The sequence below is a fragment of the Loxodonta africana genome, chromosome 18 (genome assembly GCF_030014295.1).
Source record: "Loxodonta africana isolate mLoxAfr1 chromosome 18, mLoxAfr1.hap2, whole genome shotgun sequence".
Taxonomy (NCBI): Eukaryota; Metazoa; Chordata; class Mammalia; order Proboscidea; family Elephantidae; genus Loxodonta; species Loxodonta africana.
In genome coordinates this window covers 11,912,925-11,933,357 of record NC_087359.1, presented here as the reverse complement: position 1 = coordinate 11,933,357, position 20,433 = coordinate 11,912,925, and the positions used below count along the sequence as shown (strand labels likewise).

The following is a 20,433-nucleotide window of genomic DNA, read 5'->3' as shown; positions in this document are numbered from 1 at the left end:
CTCGTTTGACGGGGTGCCAGCTGGCTCCCGCGTGCCAGGGCCTGCTTCTCTGCCATGTGTGTTCAGGGAGGGGGCATGGCGTTCGGGGGGCACACAAGCAGCCGAGAGTGGTGGCCACCAGGCCCGGTGGGCTGCCTGAGGGGCCGCTCCAAGAACTAACTGGACCCTCGACAGCTTCCTTCCCCGGGAGGCAGATCCTCAGCACAGCCAGCTCGCCCGCTTCCCGCCCCAGGGCTGCCCAGGGCCCCTGGGTAGCTTCAGTCTGTAGGGCAGGAAGGCCAGAATGGGCAGGGAATCTGACCTTCCAGCCAGCCAGCGGCACCCCTGCCTCCCCTCCACGGACCAGTCCCCATCTGCAGGGCAGCTGCTGGCGGGGCGGGCCTTCCTGCCTCCTGCAAGGACAGCGGAGGACACACCGGAACATCTGGCCTAGGGCAGAGCGCCCCCAGCTCACCCAGGGTGAGGGGTCCCACCAGAGGCTGGACTTTGCCTGTGGAGGCTGGGTTGGGGTGGGTGGCGAAAGTGGCCCAGGACAGAGGTGAGCTCAGTGTTCGCTAGCCTGTCCTGGGTGGGTCAGAGCGGGAGTGGGGTGCTGCACAGTTGGTCTCATTGTCAGCGCACAGGTCCCTTCCCCCCACCCCACCCTTCAGCTGCTTGGCCAGACCACCCACAGGGCTGATGAAAGGGGATTCTGTTCTTGGGGGTTCAGCTGGGGAGGGGGCTCCAGCTGCTGTGGCTTCGCAGCCAGGGTACTTGTGGTCTCTTGTGCCACCTGGAGGGGGAGCCGCAGGCGGCACCGGCCACATGACAGCTCTGGCTGTCAGCCTGGCCAGCCTCTTTGTCAGAGCCACACCCGCCCGGTGGCCCCTCCTCCATTCGAGGCTGGGTTGGTGGGGGCAGGGGGTGCACAGGATCCCTGGCATGCTCCTTGCTGCTAAGTCTCCCCACATTCTGCCAGCTGCCGCCTGCTCCCTCTGAGGCCTCGGGCACGCAGGGAGGTCTACGAGTAAGCAAGAGTGGGACATGTCTCTGAGGAATGGGGTCCCACCTTTGTGTGACCCCCAGCCCCTCCTGCCTCAGCCAGCCTCCCCGCTGGGGCGAATCAGGGAGGCCCCTCCTGACTGTTGGATCCCAACCCCATGCTCCTGTGCCTGGTAGAAGGCCTGGGGACGTTTGATGAGTGAGCAAGTAGAGTGGGACGCTGGGGTGGGGACAGCCTGTGGGGTGGGGGCATCACAGGTGGCAGATGGGAACCCCAATATGCCTGGGGGTGTAGGGGCCAGGGGCCACCTGCTGGCCCTGGTGCAGATAAAGGGGGCCATCTGGGATGTCCTGTCAGCATGCTGGGCCACCTCTCCTGGGGCTGCAGATTCCCAGGGCCAACCCCGGTCCTGGGTAAGGCTGGGTAGCATGGCTTGGCACATCCGAAGAGGGCACTACCCTTCACCCACGGCAGCACTTGCCTTACCTCCTCCCCAATGCCACCGTGATTTTTGCCCTGCTGTGATGCCGTTTTACAGGTGAGGAAACTGAGGCAGGAAGGCACCGTGACGGGATTTGAGCCCAGTTACTCTGACTCGTCTCTTACGGCCTCCTCCCTGGCCGCCCTCCCGAGCCTTCTTGGCCTTCACTGTCCGTGCTGGGAGCAAGGGCCCTGCTCTCCCAGTTCCCACCACCTTCTTGTGGAGGCCAGGATGCCTCGGTATGTGCCTGCTGTGCCCAGGAAGCCGGGGGTCAGGACTGTCCAGCTGAGTGGCTTCGAGAGTCACCCTACCACTGGGGTTCAGTTTCCTCATCCGTAAACAGTGCTGACCAATGGGACGATTCAACAGGATGCAGGCAAAGCCATATAAGCCAGGCAGTGAGTGCCAGCCCAAAGCCCCCAGGGGCCCCCAGGTGGGGGACACGTCCCACCCCAGGGTTGGAGGCCATGGAGAGCTGGTGGAGGAAGCAGGCAGAAGGCCTGGGTGGGACAGGTGGGGCAGACGCCTCTGTAGCAGAGCTTCCTGACGGCTAGGCTGCTAGCTGTCTGGGATGTCATGGAGATTGGGGGTCACACCCAGGCTGCTCCCAGCCCTAAGCTCCCCAGCTTGAGGCCAGCAGAGATCCAGGCCTCCCTCCCTCTTGGCTCCACCCAACTCCCCCAGAAAGACCTGTCATGAGCTCCCATCAGCTCTGTGCAGCCCAAGGCCGGCTCCTCCCTGTGGTGTGTGGGCCAGGAGCCCCAGGACTGTCCAGGGCTGGCTTGGGCCCCGGGCAGGCTGCCTGTGGCTTTTGTTGCAGTGATGCCCGTAGGAGCCTGGCACCTTCCCTGGCCTTTAGCCCATCCTCTTGGCCTGGGAGTGGGGAGATCCTGCCAGGTCTAGCACCTTAGGGAGGTTGAAGGTCAGCCAGTAGGCATGGAGCACCTGAACCAGGTGGGCTGGGGTCAGGGGGTGGGCATGGAGCACCTGAACCAGGTGGGCTGGGGTCAGCAGGTAGGCATGGAGCACCTGAACCAGGTGGGCTGAGATCAGGGGGTGGGCATGGAGCACCTGAATCAGGTAGGCTGGGGTCAGCAGGTGGGTGTGGAGAACCTGAACCAGGTGGGCTGGAGTCAGCAGGTGTGTATGGAGGGCCTGAACCAGGTGGGCTGGGGATAGCAGGTAGGCATGGAACACATGAACCAGGTGGGCTGAGGTCAGGGGGTGGGTGTGGAGCACCTGAACCAGGTGGGCTGGAGTCAGTGGGTGGGCGTGGAGTCCCTGAGCCAGGTGGAAGCCTTCTTTCACAGGATGCAGTGAAACGAATCAATCTGAAACCTACGTTTAGTCCTAAACCCCAATCCCCATTGCGGGAGGATAGGGCGAGCCTGCTGGGTGGATTACACTCTGAGGGACGAGCTTCCAAAGCCACAGGCAGCCCAAGGGGAGCAGCCACCAGAGAAGGGGTCTCATCCAGCTGCCTGGCCAGTCCAGAACCCAGGGGTGGGTGTTCATTCCTGAGAAACTTGAACTTTGGAAGCTCAGCCTGGATGCCAAGGGGCCTGACCACCTGGCTAGAGGGGCTGTGGGCAGAAGCAAGGAACAGAGAAGACCTGGGGAGGGGGCTGCTGCACAGCGACTCTCTTCAAATACTACAGCAGGGATGGCAGTGCCTAGCACACCACCTGTGCCCTGGCAGACATTGTGAGTCGATCACAGCACAATGGATCAGCCTCACTCTGGGTGGTCAGTGTCAGTGAATGAACTTACGTTGAAACTCATTGGCACCCTTAGTGACAGGGGTGTCATGTGGGGAGGGGCCAGCACCGAGTTCATGTCTGGGCCTGGGTTCCCAGCCTGGCACGTGTGTCAGGTCCCTGGGCCTCAGCCACCAGTCCTGTCCCTGCTGTGGTGGGCAGCTTAGCCACTCGAGCCCCAGGTTTTCACCAGAAAATTGGGGTTCATCACGTCTCCGACCTTGTGGGGTGTGAGATCTGGGGAGGGAGGTCTCGGGGTCATGATGTTCCGAGCAGGAGGGCTGGCGTTGGGAGTGCCAGCCTGGTGCCAGACACCTGTCTGCCAGCCTCCTGGGTCTCTGGCCCTGCCGCGTCTACAGCCCTCCCAGCTCCCTGAGCCTCCCCAGGGCCCCCGGCCGCCCGTGTTCCCCCCAAGGATGGCAATTCCCCAGTCTCAGCAGCCCCACTTCTGGTCCTGAAAAGCTGCTTCAATTCGTAAAAATCTTTATTTTCCCTTTCAATTCAGAGAGTGCAGGTTATTGAGAGAAAGAGAGGGGTACTTCTATCACTGGTCTGGGGGTCCTTGTTTCCCCTCTTCCTCTCTGTGCACCTGCTCGGGCCCCCACCCGCCATGGCCTTCACCCTCACATCCCAACGCCTACTCCCACTCTCCCTACCCGCCTCATACCTGCCCTCTACTTCTTTCCCTGCAGTGTCTCACCCCTGTCCTGCCTCACCCCTCCAGCTGCAGCTCTGTCTTCTAGGGGTGAGCCAGGGAGTGGGAGCCAGGAGGGCCTTTGGGGCTTGGGACCCCTAGCAGGTTTCCACCACCCCCACCCCTACTCCCTGGCCAGACAGCCACAAACTAGGACTCAGAAGTGGAGGCACACAGGCCCAGGGCCCCCTGCCCCCATGCTGCCCCAAGAGGACCAGGCAGAAAGGAGCCTACCCCTGGCCACCGGATAGCTGCTTCCCCAGAGGGTGGTGGGTGGGATCCTGCCATCACAGAGGGTCCACGCCTGGGAAACAGTCTGGGCAGGAGAAATTTACAGACTTCTGTTTACCAAAACGAGGTCCTGTAAAACGTTTAACAGCAGCCAATTACAGTAGGACAACTGGGATGGTTTAGCCAACCTCCCCTAACACACACACACACACGCACACACACGCACACACACATGCACGAGCACACAGGCCACACCCCCTTTTCTCATTCCTCCCCCTTCTCACCCCCCCCAAGTCTTCCAGGAGCTGAGGTTAATCTAGCAAACATCTACTCCAGATGTGTCTTCACACAATAACTGGGCAAGTTAGCCTGGCCCTGCCTCCCAGGCTCTGTCTTCCACGTCAGGGGGTGGGAGTGCCAGGAGGACATTGCTCAGGTTCAGACGGGGATGATGGGGCAGGACCCCTTGGAGTCTGTAAGCTGCCCCTGGCGGCCCTGCTTGGCAAGCCTTCAGGTGGGCTGGCTTGGGCCATTTCCTTCCGCTTCTGACCTGGGACTTGTTTGCATGGAGCTTCTTGTTGGCACGGTATCCGCAGGGCTCACCTTCAGGGCCAGAGAGTGGCAAGCGGGGTAATGGGGCAGAGTGGTGGCCTACCACTGCCTAGGGGCCCACCAGGAGAGGTGCAGGTGCCCCATTTGGACTTGGGAAGCCCCACGCGTTGGGGCCTTGCTCCCCTGGCCTGGTCCCCATTTGACAACTGCCATTTCCCACTCCAACCTCTGCCCTGAGGCTCCTCAGCTTCGTACTTCTGAGCTGGGGTCCGGAGATTGTCCCCCGGCCCAACCTCTCAATGCTCACAGCAGGCACCAGGGCTGCCCTGCCCTGTGCACCCTCAGAGGCCCAGTTCCAAGGTGGCATGTCTGGGCCACCCCAGGTGCCCCTCCACCTCAGCAATGTCAGGATCTGGCCTGTAGTCTCAGGCCACCAGCCAGGCCCCAGACCTTCTGAGGACACAGCCCAGGAATTAGGACCCATTTTGGGACAGAGAAGAAGGGGCAGACAGGGACTAGTTTTCTGGATGCCTGTGCTATATGTAGTTTTGGATCCCTGTCTGCTGGCTGGGGGTGGGGAGATGTTCCTCAAAGTGTGTTCCATGGAACCCTCCTCCCATACGCTGGGATTCCACTGAAACAACGGAGGGGGGTTCCGTGAGAAAGGAGTTTGGGGAACAGTTGAGCAATGGTGATGGAGGCCCTCTAGCTCAGCTCTCACCAGTGACCTCACTCTGCTGCTCTAAGGGGGTCCTGGCACCCCAGTCCCGGGCTGGTGGCGCACGGCTCCATGTGCTCAGACGCACTGGGACAGGGACTCTGTTGGGATGTGTGGAGTGTGGCAGACAGCCGCCACACAGGCTCCGGGTGTCCCAGACAATGAGTAGACAAAGGTCTCAAACAGTGTGGGCAGCGAGGCTGTATGCCCCCTCCCTACCCTCGTGACCTCAGCTTCTGCGGGACCCTGGGGATCCCTGCTCCCTCTCACCAGCAGGGCGGCCAGAGGAGTCAGACAGGAGCCTGCTCCTGGTAGTGGGGGGCACTGGGAAGTCATGGGAAAGAGGGCACTGGGAGGTCATGGGAAGGGGGGCACTGGGAAGTCGTGGGAAGGGGGGCACTGGGAAGTTGTGGGGGGGGCAGGAACTCCAGCAGGAATTGTGGAGTAGCCCGAAGGCTCACCACCCACCCCCCAGCCTGCATTGCCCTTCTGTAGGAGGTGGAGGAGCCCCAGCCCCTGTTAGGCCTCAGCCCCACAGAGGGAGGGCTCTAGGGCTGCACCACCCTCTGCGCACCCACAGCTTTCCCTGCTGCTCTCCTCGCACAGGCCAGCCACATTCATGGAAGTTGGATGGTATCCCCAGGCCACAGGCAAACAGCCCACCTGGCCTGCTAGGGTAGTCCTGGCCCAACCCCACCCTCTATTGAACAATGCAGCGTCCAGCGGCTGGTGAAGAAAAGCCCGTCACCCCAGCTTTGGGTGTGGGCCAGGGTGGGAAAGAGACCCGGCCCTCCCCACACGCTCCCAATAGCCCTTGATGATAGCAGTGAGCAGGGTGGGACTGGCCAGCCACCAGCAGCAGGGCGGTGGACCGAGTGGGCTGAATGATGAGAGCCACCTGTGGCTGGGCCCTCCCAGTCCCCAGGCACAGCTGCCACCCCACTCCTTGCCGTGGGTCCTGGCGGGAAAGGACCCCCTGTGAGAAGCCTGCTTTCCAGGTGGCTTTGAGCACCCAGCAGACATGCTCCCCAACTATGCCCGGGCAGGATGCCTGGGTGGCCCCTCTGTCCTCAGTTCTCTCTGTCCTGTGGGCTGGGCCCTCATCTCCTCTCAGTGAGGGGAGCGCCAGGAGCCTGGACAGCCCCGGAGTCCAGGGTTCATGGGTGGGGGGTGTCCCAGGTGTCTAAGCAGCCTTGGGGTACCAGTGTCAAAGGGTGGGAGGTGTTCCAGGTGCCTGAGCAGCCCCGGGGTCCAGGGTCCATGGGTGGGGGTGCCCCAGGTGTCCGAGCAGTCCTGGGGTCCTGGGTCAGTGGATGGGGGGTATCCCAGACGTCTAAGCAGCCTTGGGGTCCAAGGCAACAGGTGGGGCCAGCTCCAGGGTGCAGAGCAGGGCCGGCTCCAGGTTGTAGTGGTGTGCCTGGGCTGGCTCAGGCTGAGTTCAGGTCCCAGAACTCTGGCTGCCTTCAGGGACAGACTGGGAGGCCTGAGGATGATCTCAGAGCCTATGCAGGGATGTCTTGGGGTTAGAACTCCTTGCTGGGGGACCAGCACCCCTTTGCAAATCTTCAAGAGTGGGGAGGGGGCGTTCGTGGAGGTACAGCATCTGGGGGCACGTGTGCCTGCGGAGGGAGATGCCCTTACACCACCCGAGTTGTTATGCCCCATGCTCTGCCCCAGGACTGGGCCCCAGGTAGTCCCCCACACCACATGCCCAGTCCTTGAGCACAGTCAGCTCACCCAGACAGCAGCGCAGGCAGGAGGAGCGCTGGCCTGTTTTCCCCTAGCCTCACCTTTCTCCCCTAGGATCCTCCAGCCACAGCCCTCCACCCCCCGCCGCCCCGCCCCACCACACTCCTCAGGCCCTTTGGTTGCCGTCTTGGAAGCTCCCCAGGATGCTAAGTGCTGCTGGAGGGAAATCAAAGTCGCCCTCTCCATTCCTCCCCCACTCCTAGTCCATCAGCAATTCAATTTGTGCTGCACAGAGGGAGGGTATTAGTTGAGTTAGAGTTAATACGATGTATTGATGGGTTGATTTCCCACTGGCTAGCGCAGGCCAGCTCCACAGGGCGTCGCTCCAGGGCCTCTGGCTCTCGCCTCCCTGGGGCCAGGGGTGTGGGCCAGGGGACTGGGAGCTGCCCAACAGGAGTCTCCTTGTTTCTTCAGCTCCAGGGTACCCCAGATTTTCAGGGAGTCTGGCATCCACTTTCCTACCCATGAGCCACTTGGATCACCATGGAAACAGCAATGTCCTCTACGGGCAGCATCGTTTCTATGGAGCCCAAAAAGGCAAGTGACAGCTGAGCCAGTGGTGGCCAGTGGGGGGCGTGGTATGGGGTGTGGCAGGGGGTGTGGCAAGAGCCAGTTGGTGTGTGGTGAGGGGCAGGGCCAGTGTGTGCATGGTCAGGGTGGGCCAGTGGGGGAGTGGTGTGGTGTGTGGCTCAGTAGGGGCCCAGGATGCTCTTGTGGGGTGGGGCGGGGTGGGTCTGGGCCCAAGTGGGGTCAGCCCAGGACCCTCCCTGCTGGGTCTGGGGCCAGCTGGGCCCCAGGTGAAGGAGAGAGTGGGCCTGCCTCTCAGTCCTAAGACTTCAACTTGGTCTGGGACCAAGGCCAAGTGTGGGCTAAGTGCATGGCATGGGGGAGCACTCCAGTGCTGCAGCCGCTGCTCCCTGGCCTCCTGCTCAGGAGGAAGCAGCTTAAAATAGCCCGGCCCATGGGCAGGGGGGCAGCTTCCTCACACTGGCTCAATCTCCCAGCAGCAAGGGTAGCTCAGGAGGAAGATGCTCAGATAGGACAGGGACCCAGAGGCCTGCACTTCCTGACTGTTGTCTGCTAGCCTGGCCTTCGTGGACAGCCCCATTCCCCCACTCCATTCCCGTGCCCCATGCTGAGATCAGACAATGCTGATGCCACCTCAGAAGAGGGGCGCAGGGCTGTGTCCCCGTGGACAGAGCTGGGTGCAGGGGTCTCCAGGAGGTGTCTGCTAGAGCTGGAGCAGGGCCATGTCTCAGGGGACAGGGTAGGGTGCAGGGGTCTCCCAGTGGTGTCTCCCAGGAGAGGGGACCCTGAGGTTGGGTCTCTGCTGATGAGGTCGTGGCAGCTATGGGGAGGGGGGGCAGTGGAGGGGTCCAGTGTGTGCAAAGGCCTGATATGCACACTTGTGTGCATCTGTGTGTGTGTGTAAGGGTGTCCCACCGAAGACCCTGCTGGAGATTCGGCCTGGCTGGAGGTGGCAAGTGCAGAGGGTCTGGGGGCTGCTGGGGCCTCCTAGGGGTGTCAAAGAGGTGGCTGGAGGGTTGGCCCAGGGAGCACCAAGTTTAAGGCTGGGGCTTGGAGTGTGGACAGAGGAGGCCCCAAAGCCCCCAGCAGGGCCTCCAGAGGTAATTAAACAGTGTCCAAATGGGTCTCAGGAAAGGAAGAGGACTCCAATTAGCCCGTGCCCTTGAGCTGGCTATGGTGACCCCGGTGGGGAGGTTTTGAGGTACAGTGGTGAGGGATCCCATAGTCTGTGTCCCAGCCCTCCTGCCTTCTCCCCTGCCATCCCCCCATCTCCCCCCGTACCCCTGGCCTCAGACTTCAGAACCTGGGTGTGAACTTGGGTCTAGCCTATACCTTGGGGCCTGGAGTAGCCTGTGTGTGGCCAAGGCTCAGACTGGCCTTGGCCTTGGGCAGGATTGGCCAGCTTCGAAATGGGGTGGGCAAGGCCCTGCTCTCCCAGAAAGTTCTGCCCAGGGAACAATGGCAGCCTGGCACCCTGGCCACTCTGGGAAAACCAAGTCTCCTCACCCAACTCTTGGGTGCAGGCTGGTGCCCCTGCAGAGGGTCCTGGGGTTGGAGACCGGTGCTCTGCTGCTCCAGGAGAGCCCCCTGCAGGCCACAGGCTGGCCCCCCAGCCCCTCCACCAGTCCCAACTGGCCTGTGCAGCTATTTTGACAGCATGTGTCAGGGGTGGGCAGGTGGCTGGTCCCAGCCGAGAAACCCGCCGCTTGGCCCAACGCCGGGACCCCTCCCTCAGGCGGCAGCGATGGCAGGTGGCTCGCCTCTCACAATATTGTGGCGGAGCCTCGTCCAAGAACACGGTTTGGTTTTGGAAATTGAGCTAATTAGGTTTGCCCGGGCTCCTCCTTCCCGCCCCTGCCCCTTGTTTTTAATTAGTAGGAAATTGACAAGGAATTTACATCACTGAGGACAGCTTTACAAGTTCCAAATGTTCCTTCTGCCCCCCAACCCCCCACAGTCCCTCAGCACTGGGCCATCTAGCCCCCCTGCAGTCCCTCAGCACTAGGACATCCAGCCCCACCCCCTGCTGCCTGGGCACCCAGCTGCACAGAAGGGGGCATTCCCCAGGGTCCCCCAGGGGCGGGCCAGCAGTATCCCCAGGGCTGGTGGAGAGCGTGGAGCAGCCCCCACTCTGGTAGGAAGAGCCTGCTCCAGGTTGAGGACCTCGGGAAGACAGCCCCTGTACACCCACTGCCCAGCAGGTGGATTGGGCAGGAACCATGAGCCCTCCACCTGAGCCCCACACCTGAGCCCAACACCTGAGCCCTTCTACCTAAGTGCGTCTATCTGTGCCCTTCACCTGAGCCCCTACCTGACCCCCCATCTGAGTCCCCCACTTGAGTCCTCTACTTGAGCCCCTCTATCTCTGCCCTCCATCTGTGTCCCCCACCTGAGCACTCCAAGCCCCTCACCTGAGCCCTTCTACCTGAGCCCCCCACTTGAGCCCTGAGTCTGTGCTGCATGTGTCTGTGTGAATGTGAGTGTTAGAATGTGTGTGTGTGTGCATGTGAGTGTGGATGGGAGGGTGCCAGCTCCTGCAAGTACCCACCTCCCCCCACCGCCCCCCACCACCGCCCCCTGCCACCTCCCCCTCCCCCGCCCCCGCAAATCCTCCAAGTCTCAGCTGCAGGCTTGAGGGCCTGGCGTACCTCAGCAGCACAGGCCTCAGGCCGGCAGGGGGAGACCAAGTGAACAGAGACAGGGGTCAAAGCCATTTGCAGCTGCCAGCCTCAGTGGGCAGTAACCCCGGGATGGTGCCAATTGGGGCAGGGAGTGCATGAGGCTGAACAACTGTTGGGGGCAGCTGAACCCTCCAGCCCTGCCTGGGGAGGGGGACCTCCACTGACCTGGGCTCTCTTGGCACACAGATAACTTCTACCTGCGTAACCTACCCCCCCAGCCCACGCTCCTGCCCACCAACCACAGCTTCCCTGGCGTGGCCCGAGCTGCCTCCAGCCACCCCATCGGCTCCTGCAGCCTCGAGCGGGGCGAGGCCGGCCCCCTGCCAAAGGGTTCCAAGGAGTTTGACCGTTTCCTCATGGGCAAAGAGCCAGGCAAAGAGAAGGCTGGTAAGGCAGCCGAGGGCAAGGAGCGGCCAGCAGCAGAGGAGGATGGTGGTAAGGAGCAGCACAGGTTGGTGCCACCCATGCCAGTCGACGGGCACTGTCCAGACGGTGCTGTGCCCCGGGCGGCCTGCGAGGGCCGGGCCAAGCACCTGGCAGCCTGCCTCCTCAACACCAAGGTACTCAATGGCGACATGGGCAAGGCTGCAATGGCCAGCTGCGTAGGGGGCATGCTGGTACGGCCCGGTGCGGGCACGGCGGCCCCTGGGCACTGCACCAAGGAGGCAGTGGGCCCCCCGGAGCCAGGGCCGGCCTTCAGTGAGTGCCTGGAGCGGCGGCAGATGCTGCACCACACCGTGTCCTACACGGTGCCCTCCGGCCTGCCCACCGGGCCGCCCCCGCCCCTCAGCACCGCTGCCAGTTCCTTCCCCTGCCTGCAGCTCCATGCCGGGCCTGATGGGCTCTGCCCACTGCAGGACAAAGCCCCCCGGGACCTGAAGGCCAGCGGGCCCACCTTCGTGCCTTCCATGGGACACCTGGCTGACAAGAGCCGCCCTTTTCAGGCTGCCGAGGCCTGTGCCATGGCAGGTGAGGGCAAGGACCGGCACCTGGAGGGGGCCACTGATCACGCCACGCCCTACGGTATCACCTATGCCCACCTGAAGGGTGAGAGCAAGGGCGAGCGGCGGCCGGGAGGCTTCGAGGCAGCCCTCAACCCCAGACTCAAGGGCCTGGAGTACCTCAACAGTACAGGCCCTGAGGCCCCTTTCCCCCGCCTCCCGAAAGGTGGCCTGGACAAAGGCGGCTACTTCGAGCTGCCGGCCCCTGTGCAGGAGTGCTCCCACCCAAGTCATCAGGACCCGCTGGGCAGGAAGATAGGCCAGGCCTGCTGCACTTTAGATAAAGCTGCCGGCAAGGAGGCTCCCTCCGGTGCCCCTGGGGCCCAGAAGGTGGCCCGCATCCGGCACCAGCAGCACTTGGTAGCCCCTGAGGGTGACCCCGGGGGCGGTGGGGCTGAGGGTAAGCGCAAGTCCCTGGAGCTGGCAGCAATGGGCTACGGCGGGCCCCACCTGCCACCATGGAGCGTACAGGCTGGCCAGAGCGCCACTATGGCCATCAGTGAGGAGCGTAAGAGCAGCACTTACCTGGACCCCTTCGGCGGCAGCCTGCAGCCGTCAGCCCTCCTGTCCCAGGAGCTGCCTGCCCCGCCGGACGAGGTCTCAGCCATGAAGAACCTGCTCAAGTACAGCAGCCAGGCCCTGGTGGTGGGCCAGAAGGCACCTTTTGTGGGCCTGGGCAGCCTCAAGGCAAGCTGCGTCCAACAGGAAGCCAGGTTCCCAGCCCCCAAGGGCCTGGGTCAGGCCCCGGGTGAGGTGGAGCGGCCAGACTGTGCCCGCAGCCGTGAGCATGATGCCCCACATGGCGACGGGGAGGTGCGGCAGCCGCCCGTGGGTATCGCTGTGGCCCTGGCCCGGCAGAAGGACACCTTGAGCCGGCCTGAGAATGCCTACAGCGCCAGTGCTGGGCGGCAGGGCAGGGCAGCCCCTACCTTCAAGGGTGAGTGAGGCCCCTCTACCGGGAGGACGGGCAGTGGGTCGTACCCAGGGCTCAGGGGGGCCACACCTGCCCTTGTCCATACCCCTACCTGGTGAGCCTGCCCCCCCGCCACGTGCCCCGGCCTCCTCTCCGCCCCCCAGGGCCAGGAGATTCCCCTTGGTTTGTCAGCCCCCTGAGCTCACAACAAGGTCACTACTTGTACCAGCTTCTGGGCCCGGGTACCCCAATTCTCATCCCCTCTGCCCAACTGTGCAGCCAGCGGTGGCCCCCGCTCCATGCATGTCCTGGACCTGGAGGCCGAGGAGGAGAGGACACGCCTTTGCGAGGACCGCCTGGGGTTGGCTGGCCGAGAGCTGCTGCTTCAGTAAGTGGCGGGCCACTGCGGTCGTGGGGGGATGCTGGGCCTGGACACTCAGCTCTGCCGCTCAGTCCGGGGGGCTCAGGCCAGGTCAGCATCTCAGCCGCAGAGCAGGCTTTGGGGAGAATCCCCCCCTAGGCGGGTTCTGCCCCACATGGGGGCAGGGACTCATTTGGAGACGCTCCTAGGTGGATGGAATGGGTGGGGTGGGTGCAGGCACAGGCACCGGCTTAGCCTTGTGGGGTGGGTGCAGGCACGTGCACCGGCTGAGCCTTGCTGTCATAGGGAGAACAAGGAGCTGGTGGAGTTTGCCCGGACACACCCATCAGGCGGCTGCCCCGGAGACCTGGGCCCCCATCTCATGATCACCGGCGGCCCCTCCCTGCAGAACAGCCAGCTGGGTGGGGACCCAGCCCCCCACCCTCACCCTGCACACCCACCCTGGTTGCCCCGCACCCGAAGCCCCTCCTTGTGGATGGGGGGACATTCCTACGGTCAGTGCTCAGCAGACTGGTGGGTGGGGGCACGGGCGGGACTTCAGCAGTCAGGGCTGGCTACCCTGGCCTCCATCCTGCCATCTGGAAGCTCCTGACCGTGTGCCATCTGTCTCTCTAGGCCTCGGGCACCCTGCCCTGCACCCGAACCTGCCCCCTGGCTTCCCTGCCTCCGTGCCCGGCCCCATGCCCCCCGTCTTCCCCCTCTCCCAGGACACTCCCACGCAGCTTGTCATCCTGCCCTCGGAGCCCGCACCGCACGCCGCCCCCCACGCACTTGGTAAGGGGCCTCGTGGGCCGGGCGAGTTTGTACGTGGGGACATAATAAGCAAGTCCACAGAGGGGGGCTCTGCTCCCTGTGTGGAGAGGAAGGGGGTGAGGCCGATGCCTGGTGAGGCCAAGGAGGGCAGTGTGGGGCGGTGAGGTGGGTGATGGCGTGGGGAGAGGCCGTCTCCTTGCCTGGGAGGGGCTGGGATGTCTGGGGAAGCAGCCCCAGGGCTGACCACCCAGGCTGACCACTCCTCTGCCTGGCCACAGCTGATGTCATGGACCAGGCCTCCCTGTGGCCCCCCATGTACGGGGGCCGGGGCCCTGCCTCCCACATGCAGCACCCGGGCCAGCTCCCTGTGTACTCACGCTCTCAGTTCCTGCGGCAGCAAGAGCTGTACACCCTGCAGCAACAACAACAGCAGCAGCAGCAGCAGCAACAACAGCAGCCGCAGCAGCACCAGCAGCAGCCGCAGCAGCACCAGCAGCCGCAGCAGCGGGCTGCCCAGGCCCTGGAGCTGCAGGGGCAGGCACAATTCCAGGTACCGGCCCGGCACCCCGGCCAGGCGTTGCCTCCTGCTCTGCGCCCACCTGGCCTGGCTCTTTGGAGGTGTTCACCAGGTGGGAGGGCCAGTGCAGGGGGTGCCGAGCCGTCTCACTTCTACCCCCCACCCACAGCGGAAGCCAGAGGACCACCACCTGGAGCCGGAGGAGCCCAGCCCTGACAAGGCCCTGAAGTCCACCCACAAGCCAGTTGCCTTAACCCCCAGCACCAAGGGCGCCTCCCCGCCCACTGCCACGGGCCCCAAGCTCTCTCTGTGCTGCCACTCCCCCAGCCCACAGCCCCCTGCCGCCTGCTCCACCCCGCTGCCCCCGCCACGGCCCAGTGCCCCATGCACTTTATCCATCTGCCCCTCCATCTGTACGCCCGCCAACAACCCTGGGCCCGGCTCTACAGTGTCAGGAGCCCGAGACAAGAGCTCAGAGGACCAGCGACCTGGGGAAGGCCTCAAGGCCCTGGAATCAGGTGAGCCTCAGGCAGGGGCTAGGCTGCCTGCTCAGGCTCCCACTCTGCTGTGCTCCTTCCAAGCCCCTCCAGGACCGAGCTGAATTCAGGAGGGGGCCTGCCCATCCCTGCCCTCAGGCCCCTTCAGAGTGCAGGCCAAGGCTGTCCCTGTCTCCTCCTCTTCCCTCTGAATTCTCCTGAGCGATTGATGGGGAAAACACAGGGCCTGTCCAGCTCCTTCTCAGCCCTGGGCAGACGAGAGAGGACAAAGGTTAGATCCAGCCAGCCAACACAGGGGCACCCCAGCACAGGACCTGTCCCCAGTGGAGAGACTGGGTGCAAGACAACAGGGACGAGGACCCCCCCAGGGGGCTGAACAAGGTGGAGGGTCCTGGGCCCGCCTCCCCTGGCCTGGCCTCGGCCCCTGCCGCCTGCCCACCCGCCGGCCGCAGCGCCTGCCAGCTCCCCGACAGGCTATTTAATTCTCTCTGAATTAGGCTGAGTGTTTACACTGGAAATCGTGTGGTGAACATAAAACTAGTCCCAGTTTCACAATAAGGAGACTGAGCCAACAGAGGTTTTTTTTGGGGGGGGGCGGTTTATTGCAGTTAATGGGGCATAAGGCCTTCAACGTGCTGCCAGCTCGTTCTGGTTCAGGGAAAACCCTGATTCAAGCGTCATGTCTTTAAAAGATCCCCCCTTTTCTGGTTAGCCACACTATGCCCAGGGGCTCAGCAGATACCCCATGGGAGAGGGGTCCCAGGCTGGCTGGGGTGTCCTCTGTTGCACAGTCTCAGCTCTGCTGATCCCCTCAACATAACACACCCCCATTACTACCACACAGGTGGGTGGGATGCTGGGAGTCCCCCTGAAGGGTGCAAGACCCCTCCCCTGTCCAAGAGCAGGGGGTCTCCCTCCACTGCCCGACTCTCCCCTGACACTCCTCCTTTTTTGCAGCCCTGCCCCCTGGATACCCATGCCCCCCAGCCTGCGTGGGCTTCTCCTCCCACTCTGCACAGATGCGTTCTTCTGACCTCGCGGACCCCGAAACTATGCAAACCGCCACACCCGGGGCCCAGCCCAAGCCGACGAGGACATTCCCACCCGGGCAGCTGTCCCCCTGCACCCCGGCGAGCCTGGAGGAGCCTGGGCTGCTCTCAGGGGCCAGGGACACCCAGGGCCTTGCCGCCACACCCGACCCCGCTGAGCGGGGACCCGCAGGGAAGGCAGCAGACCCCACCCCACTCGAGGGGCTACAGGAACTGCGACACGGGGCCCTCCTTGAGCGAGGGGGCTCTGAGGCCACTGGCCAGGCTCGTTCTACTCAGGGAGGGGCCCCAGAGGAGAGGACCCCAGAGGGGAGCAGAGAGGAGAGGACTCAAGAGCCCTCGACGGGGACCACCCCCCAGGCCCTGGAGCAGCGGGCGTGGAGCCCGGGTGCCCAGGGTGAAGATGACGAGGCTGAGCTGGAGGAGGAGGAAGAGAAGGACTCAGAGGAAGAGGACACAGGGGAGGACAGTGGCCACCTGCCCAGGTCGCTGCCCAGCCTGGACACTCTTGTGGCTGCCACCATCGACCTGGGGGACTTGCCCAGACTCAGCCCACTGGGCCCTCAGCAGCCAGCTGCCCCGGGGCCCCCCAGCTCTGGCCCCCCTCCCCGAAGCTCAGGGATTCATGGGATTGCCCTGCTCAGTGAGTTGGCTGACCTGGAGACCCAGCGGCAGAAGAGTGAGCATGTCCTAGGAGGTAGGTGTTTCCGTTCGTCCATCCATCTGTCCACCCGTGTGCCTGCCCGGTGCTCCAGTAGCCCCTGAGGCCCTGGAGCTGGACCTGGGCACAGACTCAGGCCCAGCTCAGTTGTCCCCACGCTGTGCACACAGGCTCTAACGCCGCTCCTGTCTGATGGCTGGGGCAGCTTGCCATAGCCCTGGGGGGATTCCCACCCTGCCCTGTGTACCCTTGCTAGTAGGGGACAGCTACAGGTGTGGCTGACAGGAATCCAGGGCCAAGAAGGGGCTGGGGCTTGACGGTGGTCTTAGAGGAAAAGCAACACCTGAGCGTGTACACTGTCCGTAAGGGGGGCTCAGGCGAGTCCCCAGCGCCATCCCCAACTCGAACGTGGAATTGAGGCCCACGGAGGTGAGGGAAAGGGGGAGGAGAGGAGAGGTCACATTCACCCCTCAAGCCTGTTCCACGCAGCGGGTACTGGGCTCCTGGCCCTGGGCCTGGTGGACCCTTGCCTCCTGGGCAGGGGTGGTGCCTTGAGGCTTGATCCAAGGGGCACACAGGCCTCAGGCCCCCCATGACCCTTATGCTGTCTGCCCCAGGGCTGGGGGCTGGGATGGCAGCAATCCCTCCTCCAGGGCTTTCTCCTCCCTCCTCACACCCTATCACCCCAAGGACCCCAGGATGGGCCAGTGCAGCGAGCCTGGCTGGTGCCATGTGGGGAGAGAGCTGGGACCAGGACCCCTAGGATGTTCACCTCTCTCCACTCTGGGGGGCTCCACACTACAGCCCCTGCCTGTTGCCCAGCATCTTCCACTAGTAGAAGACCTTATCTTCTCAGGCCTTGGTGGGTTGATACTTATAGACAGAGCCTACCAGGGTCCTCGTCATCCCTTTTCCTCACGTAAAGCTCTCCAAGCCGCCAGCCCTCTCCAGCGTCTTCTGTTCTACATGGCGATAACGTGACTTCTTGTAAAGTTAATTTCCCTGAAGGCCGTGTGGCCCTCCCAGACAGGGTCTTCAGGGCTGCCCGTCTGTCTGTTCAGCCACCGGCCCGCAGGCAGGATGAACCCGGTGGTCCCAAATGAACCCTGCTCCTGGGGCAGGACTCTGGGGCGAACAAGCTCCCTGATGGCCCCCCCAGGAGGCCTCAGTTGGGAGGTGACCAGGAGATTGTGGGCGAGGGGTAGGGCTGGTGAGGACATGGAAGACTGAAGGCTGTGGCGGGAATGGGCGCCTGGACTCTGCTTACTCATTGACTAAGTGCTCATGTGCAGGGCCAACAACGTGTGTCCCTGGGGTCACCAGGTGGGTGTCAGAACGGCCCAGACAAGCGCCACAGTCCCAGGGCCATGTGGACAGAGGCAGTTTCCAGCCCACCTCCTCCCGGCGCCCCAGCCCCCCTGTCCTAGTTCCTGGGTGGGTCTGCGCAGTCACTCAGATCCAGATCGCCTCCCTGATGGGAAAGAACGTGGTGACCGCTTTGTCTGAAGTTAATGAGGAACCGGCTCCGTTCTCTGGCAATTTCTCTGGGTGAATAGCAGCATTCGGAGCAGGAAAAGGAGGGGAAGGCGGACAGACAGTCCAGCTGAGCCCAGAGCCTCTCCAGGAGCCTGGGAAGGTGGCAGAGCTAAGGCTTGAGCCCGGACTGCGTGGCTTTGAGCTGAGCCTGGCCCGCCCTCACTGCCCGGGCACCCACAGGCCCTCCAGCCCCCTCTAGAAGGCCTCTTGTCCAGGGATCTTTGGTTTGCTCCCTGACCCTGGGCTCAAGTCCAGGGGCCTGCCCAGTCCCCAGACCTCTCACCCTAGAGGTCTCTGTCTGGCTGGGTAGCACTAGTCCACTGTGGGGCTGGCGCTCAGTGCCTTCTTCAACCTGCACTTGTTGGAGGAGCCACACCCAGAGCCCCTAGCCTCTCTCTCCCAGAACATGGACCACAGTGGCCCCAGGAGATGGGGAGATCCTGGGGGACTTGTAGCCGCTGTGGGGTGTGCATACCCCCTCATTGGTGAAGGAAGCCCCCTCAGCCCCCCTCCCTCCCTATCCCAGGGCTGAGAGTTTCCACTGTTTCTTTTGTTGTTGTCAAGTTGTAGGATCTCTTTATATATTCTGGATATTAATCCCTCAGCACATCTATGATTTGTAAATGTTTTCTCCCATTCTGTGGGTTGTCTTTTCACTCTCTTGATAGTGTGAAGACCCTCCCCAGTGGGAAATAAATGAATGTATGAATTCATTCATTCACTTAATTATATCAGTGTAGACTCCTGGATTCTTGCTGTCTTGAATCTGGCATGGTCACTGTTTATTTTGATGATCAAGTTGTCCCAGATGTGGCCTGTGGAGCCCTCACAGCTGGCTCCTATATCCCTTTTTTTTTTTCTTTACTATTTTTTTTGTTGTGGTAAAATATATATAACATAAAATTTGTTCTTGTAACCACTTTTTTCTTAATTTTTATTGCGCTTTAAGTGAAAGTTTACAAATCAAGTCAGTCTATCACACAAAAACTTGTATACACCTTGCTGCATACTCCCAATTGCTCTCCCCCTAATGAGACAGCCCACTCCCTCCCTCCACTCTCTCTTTTCTTATCTATTTCACCAGCTTCTAACCTCCTCTACCCTCTCATCTCCCCTCCAGGGAGGAGATGCCAACATAGTCTCAAGTGTCTACCTGATCCAAGAAGCTCACTCCTCACCAGCATCCCTCTCCAACCCATTGTCCAGTCCAATCCATGTCTGAAGAGTTGGCTTTGGGAATGGTTCCTGTCCTGGGCCAACAGAAGGTCTGGGAGCCATGACCACCGGGGTCCTTCTAGTCTCAGTCAGACCATTAAGTCTGGTTTTTTTATGAGAATTTGGGGTCTGCGTCCTACTGCTTTCCTGCTCCCTCAAGGGTTCTCTGTTGTGTTCCCTGCTGGGCACCATCTAGTTCTTCTGGTCTCAGGCTGATGTAGTCTCTGGTTTATGTGGCCCTTTCTGTCTCTTGGGCTTGTGATTACCTTGTGTCCTTGGTATTCTTCATTCTCCTTTGATCCAGGTGGGTTGACACCAACTGATGTTCTTTTAACCATTTTTAACTGCACAAGTCAGTGGCGTGAATTATATCCACAATCGTTGTGCAACCATCACCACTATCCATTTCCAAAACCTTTTCATCACCATGAACAGAAACTCTGTGCCCATTAAGCAATAACTCCCCATTCTCACTTCCCCCAGCCCCTGGCAGCCGCTCATCTACTTTCTGTCTCTGTGCATTGGTCTGTTGTAGGTACCTCATATAAGTGGGATCATATAGTGTCTGTCCATTTGTGTCGGACTTCTGTCGCTCAGCATGATGGTTTTTCATCATGAAGGAAAACTTCTTTCTATTTTTATGGAAATAATATTTCTCCCCCATATGTGTGTATGTATGTGTATACGTATGCATATTTGTGTGTGTGTATGTGTGTATACATTTGTGTATGTGTATATATATATGTATATGCCCCATTCTGTTATCTGTTCTTCTGTTCATGGACACTTGGGTTGTTGCCATCTTTTGGCTATTGCGAATAGTGCTGCAGTGAACATTTGTGAACACTTACCTGTTTGAGTTCCTGCCTTTGACTATTTTGGGTATACACCTAGGGGCGGAATTGCTGGGTCATATGGTAACCCTATGTTTAACCATTTGAGGAACTCCCCAGACCTTCCCACAGTGGCGGCGCCATTTCACATTCTCACCAGCAGTGCATGGGGGTTCCAGTCACTCCACATCTTCACCAGCACTTTTTATTTTCTGTTTTTTTTTCGTTCAGTTGGTTGGTTTTATTTTTAAAATAGCCACCCAAGTGGGTATGGAGTGGTAACTCATTGTGATTTTGATTTGAATTTCCCTACGATTAATGTCCATCTGTCATGCTGTGATGACCTGCATATTGCCGTGATGCTGGAAGCTATGCCACCGGTATTTCAAATACCAGCAGGGTCATTCATGGTGGTCAATTTTGGTGGAGCTGCCAGACCAAGACAGACTACGTAGAAGGACCTCGCGGTCTGTTTCTGAAAAATTGGCCAGTGAACACCTTATGAATAGCAGCAGAACATTATCTGATGTAGTGCTGGAAGGTGAGACCCTCAGGTGGGAAGGCACTCGAAACACCTCTGCAGAGGAGCTGCCTCCTTAAAGTAGACCAAAAAAAAAACCAAACCAGTTGCCATCAAGTCAATTCCTACTCATAACGACCCTACAGGACAGAGTAGAACCACCCCGTAAGGTTTCCAGGGGGC

The 20,433-nt window shown here is 61.3% G+C and overlaps 1 protein-coding gene across 3 annotated transcripts in view; it reads left to right on the top strand.

Annotated features, from left to right (window-relative positions):
- The window catches only part of BAHCC1 (BAH domain and coiled-coil containing 1), a 67,699-nt gene that overhangs the window by 26,536 nt on the left and 20,730 nt on the right, over positions 1 to 20,433 (top strand). For all 3 annotated transcript variants that reach the window (XM_064270566.1, XM_064270564.1, XM_064270565.1), the window contains exons 3-10: positions 7,579 to 7,701; positions 10,560 to 12,311; positions 12,567 to 12,675; positions 12,955 to 13,163; positions 13,285 to 13,443; positions 13,701 to 13,972; positions 14,109 to 14,457; positions 15,394 to 16,182. In XM_064270566.1, coding sequence (XP_064126636.1) covers positions 7,579 to 7,701; positions 10,560 to 12,311; positions 12,567 to 12,675; positions 12,955 to 13,163; positions 13,285 to 13,443; positions 13,701 to 13,972; positions 14,109 to 14,457; positions 15,394 to 16,182 — 3,762 coding nt within the window. The remainder of the gene's footprint in view (positions 1 to 7,578; positions 7,702 to 10,559; positions 12,312 to 12,566; positions 12,676 to 12,954; positions 13,164 to 13,284; positions 13,444 to 13,700; positions 13,973 to 14,108; positions 14,458 to 15,393; positions 16,183 to 20,433) is intronic.